Below are 12,176 nucleotides of genomic sequence, written 5' to 3' on the forward strand. Positions count from 1 at the left end.
GGGTAGCGAGTGCTCCCCCATCAACTAGTTGATGAAAATTCCATCACCTACTTGATTAGCTGATAAATTACAATTTAACATCCCTAAACAAAACCAACCCCAGACCCAAACCGTGGGACACTCCACTTGATACCAACCGCCAACCAGACATCGAGCCGTTGATCACTACTCTTTGAACCAGACAATCTAGCCACTTCTCTATTTATCCAATCCATTCTTTAACTTGCTGGCAAGAATACTGTGGGAGACCGTATCAAAAGCTTTGCTAGGCCCTGTACAACCCTGATATCAGTATCCAAAGCTTTTGGGAGGCACTTTCTATATCTGCCTTTCTGAATGTGGCCAGCAGTATTCCTTGTAAACTGCATGCCTGTGTGATCGCACACTAAAAATTTTAGGTCACTTTCTGGAATGGAAAGTGACTGGTGGCGGCGGCAGCCAGTGGCCTGGTGGGTTCCGGTCGATGGGTGGCTGCCCTTTTGCTCTGCCTGGAACTGTGGCACATGAGGTGAGGCTGTTTTGTGAGACTGCCCCAGGCTGGAACAGGCTTCATGTGGCTGCCACTTTACTCCAGCTGGAGCCAAGACTGCAGTACTAAAAATACCACCACAGGCATCCTCTGCTCCAGTCTCGGCACACGGTCCCACCCTGCGAGCAGCTGAGGCCAGGACTGTGGTACTAAAAATAGCACCGTGGCCCCGGCTCCAGCCCCCACAAACTGCTTTCCACGTTGAAGGTAGAAAGTTAGGGAAGGGGCAGGGGGAGAACTAAGGGGATCGGGGGCAAGGAGAAGAAAGCACTTGTGCTGAAAGGTGAGGAGAGAGCTTGGGCAGGAGAAGAAAGGGGCAGGCACCAAGGGGCAGGCTGGAGGAGAGAGAAGTGCTGGGGGGCCAAGAAGAGAATGAGGAAAAGGGCAGGAAGGAGGAGGAGAGAGAAGGTGTCAGTGAGGATGGAAGAAGGGAGGGGACAAGGTGATGCTAGGAGAGCAACAGGGAGGAGCAATGGGAGGAAGAGGGAAGGGGAGGAGTGGGTGCCAGGAGAAGAGGGACTGAAAGGAGGGGTGGGCATGAGGAAGGCAAGGAATGGAGCAAGACATGTGTGAGGACACAGAGGGGCATGAGGAGAACTGGGGCAGAGGGCAGTGAGAGGGGGCAGTGAGGGAAGGCAGAGGTGCCAGGGAGAAAAATCAGGCAAGGAGGGCAGGAGCAGTGAGAGAAAGGGGAGGCACCAGGAAGGTGCAGGGGTAGAGGGAAAATGCAGGTGGCAGGGGTATTATTGGGGTGAAGAAGAAGGGCAGATATGTGGAGGGGGGGGACAGGCACCAGAGGACAGAGGCAGGGTGGGTAGGTAGAAGGAGGTGTTAATATAGATGATCAGAATGGTTCTAGAGGAGGAGTGGGCACAGGGTGAAGAGAAGAGCGGGTGTAGGGGTCAAGGAGACAGCAGAGGGGGGCAGGTCCCCAAAGGGCTGAGGGGAGTGAGAAAGGTAGGAACCAGGACAGCAGAGGAGGGTGGGAGAGGGGAGCAGCAGCAAGCACCAGGGGAGCAGATAGGGCAAGGGGAGGGGAGGAGACATGGCATTAGAGGGAAAAGGGCGAGGTTTATAAGATATTTATTAATAACTTGGGTACCACAGTGGCACACATCCAAACAAGTGCACATGAATTCAGTACTGGTGCACAAAACAAAGCTCATGCCGTTCATGGGTGGAAAATCTTACAGGGAACACTGGTGGCCAGTAATGATGCTTGAGTCTGCCACCATCCTTTGCAGGTAACAACAATGCCTCATTAGGAGACAAGTCAAACAGGTCTGAAAGGGTGCAGCTTGTGCAACTTCCTGCTGCAGGTAGTGCAAGAGAAGTCATCTGACCTACACATTTAATCAAAACTTGAAATGTCTCAAAGTTGTCCACTGGACAAGGCACTGAGGGAGTTGCCACCTTGCCAGGGAAAATGGCAAAACTGCAGCCAGGATGAACAGTTCTTCCACAACTGTGTGGTGATCCACATTGCTCACTCACAGGGTCTGTGACCATACCAACTGAAGTAGCTGAGAAGGCATAGACTGCTTCTTGAGGGCAGACTACAAACCTAGTAAGAGGGCATGGGCGAATGTTCATTTGTAGGACCAAAATCATATATCCCATGTGACAGGTGGACATCACAGACGCCCCCTTGGGATGCTTCACGGAGGTCTGGCAAAGCCTCTGCCACTCACCTTTCTGCTCTCTGGGAAGTACCCCAATGGTTCATCTGTGACCTCACCTCGTCAGAGCGGCGCAGCGAGTAGGGTAAATGTGCACCGCTGGTTGCTCTCGTTACTGGTGGTGATTAAGTGTGTTCTAAGTGTGGTTTTAGGGGAGAGAAACTGGTGACTGGTTTGTTATTTTCTGTTTACCTCTATTTCCCTTACCCAAAATAAGCAGGAAAATGAGTGAGAGAGCTTCAGAAGAAACTGGAGCTGCACAGAATCCAAACAGCAAAGGAGGCAGAACAGACAAATGGAGCTAGCAAGGCTTGAGATAAAAGCCCAGGCTGCCCAGGATCAAGCTGCCCAGCGAAATTAAAACAATGTGAACTATGAGACCAAAAGGAGAAGGAGGAACAAGAGACAGAATAAACTGACTGTACTTGACTTCAAGAGTAAGCAACCCAATCATGCAAGACTATTCTCTCCAAAAATTAACAGGTGGGACTGACTCTGCCCTCTTGACGAGTCCGGAGATATCCCCTTTGAGAGATTGAATATTTCATCACCTTTGAAAGACTGTGCACCATCCAGTCAATTTCTGAGGAACAGAAAATGCCTACTCTGATTACAAAGTTGAAAGGAAGACCTTAGACATATTCAATAAGATGTCTGAAGCATCAGCAATAGACTATTCAAAGATAAATTCAAAGATTTGGCTTTAAGACAGTTTCAGATTATATCTGAAGCTTACAGGATGAAATGCAGAACCCTTAAAAGAGGGGCTGGACTAAATAATGTAGCTTATGTTAACCAAATGAGGGATCTGCTAGACAAGTGAGTAAGGGTGAGACCAGCAGAGCTGGCACAGCAAGACCGGGCACATGAGAAGCCCCAGTGAACAGGGAGATGAGTGGCAGTGGCTTTGCCAGCACTCTGGGAAGCACCTCAAGGGGTCATTTGTGACCTCACCCCATTACACCCTGAATGCCACAGTAAAAAGCATGTGACTCGAGACCAGTGTTCTAAATTCCATAACCAGAGCAGAAAGAGATGAATATGAAGAGGACTGTTCATCTGCAAAGACAAAGAAGATAGAAAGAAGTACATGCCCAGCAGCAGTGGGGCTACTTTTTCTAGCATGCTAAAGTGTCCTTGCATTTCTATCTAGAAAGGGGGAAGGAGTTTGTATTGACATCACTAGTTCCTACATGAGGAACAGTGATAACAGTACCAAGGAGAGCTTGATACCAATGTGAATGTGTGATATAAAGAAGAATCAGTGTTGGAGGAAGTGTGACCAGTAGATTTAGCCAGTACCAGAGGTACTTGTGTTTTACAGTTAATACAGTGGCCCTAGCACAGGAGTAGGCCATTTTAATGGGGACCACTCCAAGGTTTTGATAAGTGGTCAAGGGCCACACTTCTGTGGAGAGAGTGGGGGATCTGGGACAACGGGTGAGGTGTAGAAAGAAGCTTGGGGTCAAGTATTGGGGTGCAGGAGGGAGTGTGGAGTCTGAGAGGGAGTTTGGGTGAAGGAGGTGGTTATGATTTGGGGCAGTGGCTTGGAGTATGGGATCCAGGAGGGGATATGGGTGCAGGAGAGGATTCTGGTCTGGAAGAGGGGTGTAGGAGGAGATGCAGGGTCTGGAAGGGAGTTGTGACCTGGGAAAAGGGGCTGCAGAGAATTGGGTGGTGACATGGGACAGGAGAATGAGGTGCAGGCTCAGTAAGGGGTATGTGTGCAGGAAGAGAGTCTGGCCTGGGGGAGGGAGTGCAGGGTCTGCAGGGGAACTGTGACCTGGAGGAGGTGGGGAGAGGGTATACAGAGGATTTGGATAGTGGCCTGGGGCAGGCAGTTAGAGGGGAGAGAGGGGGTGAGGTGCCAGAGGCAGGCTCTGGCTGGGAGGCACTTACCTAGGTGGCTCCCAGCCAGCAGCTCTGCAGGAACACGAGACAGGCTCCCTGCCTGTGTGTGAGCAGGCTGCTTCACATGGCTCTGCTCCAGCATGGGGAGGGAGCGGAGAAAGGGAGGGAGGTATGAGGCTTCATTCGTTGCCTCTGCCTTCAGCAAAATTTCTCAGCTCCTATTGTCTGGAAGCTAGCCAATGGGAGCTGAGGGATTTTGCTAGAGGATAGGGACAGCACATGAAGCTTTCTCCACCCTGCCCAGACTGCATGGCAATTAGCAGCCTGCTGTTTAAAGAGGCTGCAGCTGCTCTGTAGTAAGAGTGCCAGAGAGGTGGCCAGGGGCCAGATCCAGCAGCTTGGCAGGCCTCATCCAGTCCAGTAGCTTCATGCCCACCTCTGCCCTAGCAGGTTCTGTATTATGCCATGGGTTATCCTTTGACTGGGGAGCCTGAGCCAAATCTGACAACTTTTGCTTCCTTTTCATAGCCCCCCCCCCCTCCTCACACACACACACACTCACACACCCACCCACCCACCCACCTCTCTCGGCATTAAAGAAGATTTGATTGTTCTACCAGCCTTCCCCCATCTCTTCTCCTGATGCTGTTGTACTGTGGATAAATAATTAATGAATTACCAGGCTACAGCATGTATGAGAATGATTGGATATGAGAAACACAAGATCCAGTCACATCCCACAGCCCAGTAATTAGAGCAGTCCCTTAAGAGGTAGCAGATCTTTGTTCAAAATCTGTTCTTCCCTTTAGTGGAGGGGAAACTTGAAATAGGATCGCCAAGATCCCATATGAAAACCCCTACACCACACACACACTAAGGAAAATCCCCCCCCCCCCATACACACACAGCTTATTTCAAGAAACACTTTAAGTACCTAACTTCAAGAAAGGATTCACACCAGTGTTCCCTCTGAACTTGGAGGTAGCACAGCTTCACAGAGGATTAATCAGCCCCACCCTGTCAAAGGCTCAGGGCTCCATATGCATGGAGCTGGCTGGCTGGCTGACTGACTTGGGGGGGGGGGGAGGGGGGCAAATTAATCACCTATGAAGCTATGCTGCTGCACAGCTTAGAGGGAACTCTGGTTCACACAGCTCCAAATCCCAAGTAGAGTTATGTGCATTCCTGCAGTCCCGACTGAGACATCAAATGCCCTCAGAGGAACAGAGTACATTCCAAACCTTTGCATCTTTCACTTACTATTAAGCATGCTGATTTTTTGTGAATCCCATCCTTAAGATGCTTATTTTTCTCCATTCATTGTACAGGTTGAACCTCTATAATCTGTAATGCAGGTCTGGCAATATCTGTGGTCTGGCATGATTTTAGTTAGCTGGATGTCCACTTATGGGTGTGACCAAGGTTACCATGGCCCCATAAAGTTTACAGACACCAGTCTTGGCTCTTTGTGTTTTGTGCAATTTTGAGCTATAATTTACTCCTAAATCTCTTCTAAGAGCCCAGTAAACTGTGGAAGTGTTGGTAATGCTGCTAGACAATACAGACCTCCCGTGGCTTGGCAAATTCTTGGATTCAGCACTAGTAAGGTCCCAAGAGTGCTGGACAAGAGAGGTTCAACCTCTTTAAGAAGCCTGAGCACCTAAGTCAGGCTTTGTGAATCAGAGTGATCTTTCAGGCATCTAAAACTAAGCATTATGATGCCCAAATACCTTTGTTAATCTAACCCTGGATTGGCATACTATCAGCTGGATGCTCTGCACATGACCACTTTTATTCCATTTTGAGTATAGGCAGTCCCCAGGTTACATACAAGATAGGGACTATAGGTTTGTTCTTAAGTTGAATTTGTATGTAAGTCGGAACTGGTACATATTTTGGGGGGGAGGGGAAGACGGGGAGCTGGAGTTAGGTGGAAGAGACCCTGATTCTCATACAACTTCCTTATTCTAAGAAAAACACAGAGGGTATGTCTACACTACCCCGCTATAGTTTGTGAAATGAGTAGTAATGGTAGTTCGAACTAGGAAGCCTAGTTCGAACTACCTAGTTCGTGCCCCGTGTAGCCACGCTGCACAGGGTTCGAACCAGCAGGTTTTTAAAAATGGCGGCTCCCCGCTTATGCAAATGAAGCCCGGGAAATTCAAATCCCGGGCTTCATTTGCAAGTGCGGTATGCCTACATTACCCTCCTAGTTCGAACTAGGAGGGTAGTGTAGACATACCCATACTGTTTTGATATGAAGGTTTTTTTGGTTGATATTTTAATTAAAAATTGATCATAAGTTTCAGTGTTTCATGCTATATCCAAATCTTCCTTTTGGGGTACCTGAAAGATCCCAGTTATTCATTTAATAGTCAGAATCTTTGTTTTTATAACTAAAAAAGTTTATTCAATGCATATTACTGTTCCAAATAGAATTTGCTACAGATGGTTCAGTGAAATGGGTATTAAGTGTAATCAATAGTCATTGGAGAGCACAGTGAAATATTGATACAATCAAAGCTGTTGTTATATTCTGCTGAGCAGAAAATGGAAATCCCTTCCTGTGAAGTGTGTGAGAGAATTTATCCACAGGATTAATTTTAAAGAAAAATTCTGTGTTGGGAACAGGAGTTTAGCCACAGGTGGGTCCTCATTGTCCAGTCACCCACTTTGCAACCAGACCCATCCCCTCGGGGCTTACCCTGCTCCGCTCCAGCCAGGATGTGGGGTTGGGGCTTAACCCCTCTTCCATTCAGTCCTGCTCCTCCCCATTCTTGCCCACGGTAATTTTTCAGCTTCACCTCTGCCAGGCTGGAAGGGACTTGTTAATTTCACGTGACACTAACAAGATACTTGCAGCGCTAGTGCTGAAGAGGGAAAGAGCTGTTGCTCCCAAGGTGGGGACTGTAACACAATGGTCTCACTGCCTGCTGCTCCTGCTGTTCCCTAGGAAATTAATTTTTCCGCTCTGGGGTGCCCCCTTTTGGCTGGTGTCGTCCGCCCCCAGCAGACCCGCGTCCTCCACGGCGAGAAAAGCCGCTCCGCGTACCCTGGTCTGCTGGGGGGGGGCGCTAGCTCCGCATCTCCCTTGTCTGCTATGGGGGGGCACCCCCCCACGCCGCCAGAGGCGGCGACAATGGGGGAGGCACCCTGCACTAGCTGCGCCCCCCCTCCCCGTTTGTAACTAGGGATCCGACGTAAGTCGGATTGATGTAACCCGGGGACTGCCTGTAATGTCCTGAGAAACATTAAGATAGTGTTTGGGAGATAGATACTTTTGGCTCCCATGCAGCTCCTCCTTTCCCTAGAACAGACTATATAATTTAAAAAGAATCCAGGGAAAGTGTTAATAAAGGCAGAAAGAGGATTAGTAAATGAAGTGTGGACAGAACACTAATATTATACTGATGAACATGGGTGTCAACTTCCCCTCAAGCCCCTCATTGCCCCAGGCCCTGCCCCTACTGCACCCTTCTCCCCAAGCCTCTTTCCGCAAGTTCCTACCCCCGCTACACCTCTTCCTGCCCTGCCTCTTCCCCCAGGCAACACTAAGATGGGGCAGACAACCCATTTTATAAAGAGAGCCAAAACAGCAGTGGAAAATATGCGAAGAGCCGCACCAGAATTGCCAAGAAAAAAAGCCCATTCAGAACAGTCAAGCAAAACCAAAAACATTTCTTAAAAAAAGAAGGCTGCCCCTTTAAGATGGCCACCATATTGGGCGCCATTTTTAAAACCACACAGCTCTGACCCAGAAAGCACAGGGAAGCCAGGGGGAGAGGAGCCCGGGAGAGGCACAGGAGCAGCTTCACAAGCCGCACTTTTGGGGGGGGGGGCAAGAGCCGCAGGTTGGCCACAGCTGCGCTAAGAGCTTGGCTGTCCATGGGTGCATAGTACCTGCTTAGTCTATGGGTGCTCCAACCCCAGTGCACCCACAGAGTCACCACTTATGCTGATGAAAGCATGTAAAAGAATAGTTAGGAAGTAGAAATATATAGTTTAAATAACAAAATCATTTGTTAGGCAAAAATCCTTTCTAAAGAAATAGACCCTAAGAGACACATTGAAAGTGCAGAGTCCGCATCAATACCCCATGTTTCCTTTACAGTTCCAGATGGGCAGATACTAAGTGTTCTCTAGCTCAGTCTATTTACTGACAGCCATGTGAAAGCTGTGTTACAACTGTTGGCATGACTATATTACCTTTTATACAGGGCTGACTTGAAGATTTCATGCTCTGTTTTTCTGAGCAGATACATCCATATTTTAGCACTAATTTTTATAAACCATTAATCACTGCATCTCCAAGCAACAGTTTTCTGAGTAAGCTACTCAAAGTTAGATCTGGTAACAAAATGGCACTCTGTATCGTATCCAAACTCATAATAAAAACTCAAAGATCAGAATCCATATTAAATAAAAGTCATTGACAACCTTCTATTTCATACAAATATCAACAAACAGCAAGTGGCTAAAAATGTAGTATAATAAGCAGAAGGGTGACTTCATGCAGTATGGACAAAATTACTGAGGACTTTTCTATAACAGTCTTAGAGTACAGAAAGCTGAAATAGCAATAGGTTAAAGTGCACCATAGTTTTTTTAATATGTGGTAGCAGGGCCCATGTATTACTACACAGCATGCTAGAGCACTGTAGATTCAGAGAAGTTTGACATTAACTCTGTATAAAAGTACCCTTATATTATCAACAGAGAGTCCCTAGGATTTTTAGTAATTTTAACTACATCTAGACATCTTAACTGTCACTTTTTCAGGTAAAATCAATATACTATGCTATCAATCAAAATCTATACTGTCTATAGAGCATAGTACTACAGGTCAGAAGGAAAAAAAGTCAAATATATGAATACAAGATGAGCAATACTTGGATAGTCAGTCGAAAAGGATCAGGAGCTACAGGGGATCAAATTAAATGTGATCCAATGAAGTGGTGCAGTTGTAAAAAGGCTAATATCACTCCAGGGGATAACTGTCCTGTTCTACTCTGTATTACTATCCGTGGAACTGTATCTGAGTGCCACACCTTAAAAAAGATGTACACAACTGAACAAAGTCCAGACAAATAATAAATGATTTCGAAAAACTGATCTGTGAGGAAATAAAATTAAAAAAGTGGGCAAATCTAGTCTTGAAAAAAGACGACTGATGAGGAACCAGATAGACCTTAACATACCTGAAAACCTGTTAGAAAGAAGACAATACAAGCAGTCCCTGGGTTACGTACAAGATAGGGATTGTAGGTTTGTTCTTAAGTTGAATTTGTATGTAAGTCGGAACTGGCATCCAGATTCAGCTGCTGTTGAAACTGACCAGCAGCAGCTGAATCGGACATGCCTGGGGCAGAGCAGCTGGAGTGCTGCTGGGTTGGTCCAGTAGCGCCGCACCTCGGCGCTGTGGGTCCAACCCAGCAGCCCCCCAGCTGCTCTACCCTCAGAATCTGCTGGGGGAGTAGGGGGGGGGACGCACCACGGTTCTGCCGCCCACGTCCTCCACGGCGAGAAAAGCCGCTCCACGTCTCCCTGGTCTGCTGGGGGGAAGCACCCCCCGTGCCGCCGGAGGCGGCGACAGTGGGGGAGGCACCCCGCACTAGCTGCGCCCCCCTCTCCGCCCCGTTCGTAATTAGGGGTCCGACTTAAGTCAGATTGACCTAACCCGGGGACTGCCTGTAATCATATTTTCCTCCATGTCCATGAATGGAACAACAATCAGCAACTAGTTTAAGGGACATTAGGAAAAAATTATCTAGGAAAAAATTATCTAGAAATACAAATAGCTAAGCACCGGAATAGGCTTCTTTGTCATTGAACACCTCTCTGGAAAAGTCAAGCTACAGTTGGTCCTGCCTCAGAGCACAAAACTTGACAACATGACTTCTCCAAATCTCTTCCAGAACAACATTGGAAGATTTAAAATTACTGAAAAATTAACTTACCTTAGGAAATTGTTTTACTGGAATTAATACTTTCTGCCCCAGCTTCATATTTTTGTTTATCACTACATCAATATACTTTTCTTCTTCCTTTCCTTCCCCTTTTTGAAATTTCTCAATTTCTACAAAAAAAAAAAAGTACAAAGAGCTGTTACTGATTTATTTTAAACTTGGTATGATATTTCCAAATAGATGAATAACGTTTATATCAGCATAATTTTTAAAATCAGTGTGTAACTTGTAAAATAGATTGAATTATCTCCTAGGCTGTAATTTACAATTACATAGTTGGATTCCACTGCATTCTTCCAGTAACAGTAAGCCTTCCCCCAATAGCCATTAGTTTAATCATAAAAACAGACTATAGAAGACTTCTCCTATTGCTTGTTTTAAAAGATTAAAACGGCTGTTCCAAAAATTGTGCTAGTTCATGCTATCATAAAATTGATTTTTTTTAATGCTCATTCAGAATCAATGTCCTGATGGATCACTACAGAAACAGAAATTATGCCCATCAGTCAAGTTTTTTTTACCTCTATCTTTTCTTCTCTTTCTGGTCATTTCTTCCCATTCCCAACTCCCTTTCAGGGAAACATGAACATCAAACACTCAGAAGTTTTAGCATCAGAGTATATATGTATAAGATATACAAGACTCATTTGAACAAATATCACTCACGTATATCAAGCTTTACTTAATTGGGGAAAACTATGCCAGACCAAAGAGTAAATCCAATCAGATTTTCAAGGTCGAACAGATAGGAGGATTTGCCTTTCACTAATCCCTAGATTACATTCTGTACTACTCAGCTTTGTGTGCACGCAGTGCAGTCTCCTTGTTCAGAAATAATAAATGAACATGTGATTAAGGCTTCTGATAATGCCAAGGATTAAAATCCCATGTTTTCAGGCCATAGATGTATCATTTGCACTAGTCTAGGAATTCAGCTGAATGAATAATTATGTGGGTTATTTTATCCATAGCCGAGAAGACTAAGCAATGATTGCTCACCGATTAACCCGTATGACACAATATAACGTTATTGAATAGATTAGATAATGGCAAAGTAGACTTGTTTATCTTTAATCAAGGTAGAATTAATCTTCCTAGGAGAGAACTACAAGAGTCAGGCATGTTATTTCCAATTTATATGGTATGCAATACTCAAAGGATTAAGCAATATTAAAAATGATTGTTTGCCTTTATATGTTTAATTGTCACCATCATACGCAGTCTGAGGCTAAAATGTCAAACTCCAATTTGAAGTAGATATTTCCATATTCTTTTGAGAGAAGTTCTGTCAAACATTGTTTCAAAAAATTGATTTCCCTATGTAGGGATGTTAAATATCGATTAATGGAATACTCAACCATCATGATCCCTAATCAATTACTCAGCTATTCTATAGTCCTCGGGGCTAGGGCCAGTAGTCAATGCGCTCCGGCCCCACTCCCAAAGAGCCTCCTGCCACTGTGCTGCTGCCTCTGTATTTGAGGTAGTAGTGTGGGGTGCCAGATGGGAGCTGGTCTGCGAGGGGAGTCAGTTTAAAAACCAGCTCCCCCCAGGGACCCAGCTGCATGTCACACTGTTCCTTGCCTCTGATACAGAGGCAGCAGCGTAGGGTGGCAGCAGCCCCTGTCCAGAGGCAGGGGTCTGAGATCCCGGACCAGGCACAAGCCAGAACTGAACCAGGCTGCCTGCCCACCTGGCTTCTAATACGCTTTAAATGTGGAGCCATAGAGGGGGTAAGTCCCAGATCCAGCATGAGCCAGGACTGAGCCGGGCTGCTGGCCAGCCTGCTAAAAAATTTACTGGTGAGGGAAGGGGAAGATACATGTAGTCTGCAGCATTAACTGATAAGCTTTTGCTTACCAGTTAATCGACGGGCATACTATTACATCTCTATGCCAATGCCATGTTTTCCAGCTCTGAATATTTTAGCTCTTATGTTTCCTCCCTTGTACCGTGCGGACTATCCCCCTTCCTACAACATGATGTTTGCAAGTCTGAGAACTAAAATGTCTCCTAAAGTGGTGGTTGTTACAGCAATAAACTGAAGTTTCTATCTAAAATGTGTTGAACTATATTTAAAAATTACATATGCTGTATAGTTAGCAGAAAGAGCCTTTAGGCTTAGTGAGATCCTGAATACATGCAATTGCA

The 12,176-nt window shown here is 46.1% G+C and overlaps 1 protein-coding gene across 3 annotated transcripts in view; it reads right to left on the reverse strand.

Moving 5' to 3' along the window:
* Positions 1 to 12,176, reverse strand: part of KHDRBS3 (KH RNA binding domain containing, signal transduction associated 3) — a 314,537-nt gene that overhangs the window by 135,446 nt on the left and 166,915 nt on the right. For all 3 annotated transcript variants that reach the window (XM_075920082.2, XM_075920081.2, XM_006123528.5), the window contains one exon: positions 10,017 to 10,135. In XM_075920082.2, the coding sequence (XP_075776197.1) occupies positions 10,017 to 10,064 (48 nt within the window). In that variant the 5' untranslated portion in view covers positions 10,065 to 10,135. The remainder of the gene's footprint in view (positions 1 to 10,016; positions 10,136 to 12,176) is intronic.

This window comes from Pelodiscus sinensis, chromosome 2 (assembly GCF_052426305.1).
Source record: "Pelodiscus sinensis isolate ZL-2025 chromosome 2, ASM5242630v1, whole genome shotgun sequence".
NCBI lineage: Eukaryota > Metazoa > Chordata > Testudines > Trionychidae > Pelodiscus > Pelodiscus sinensis.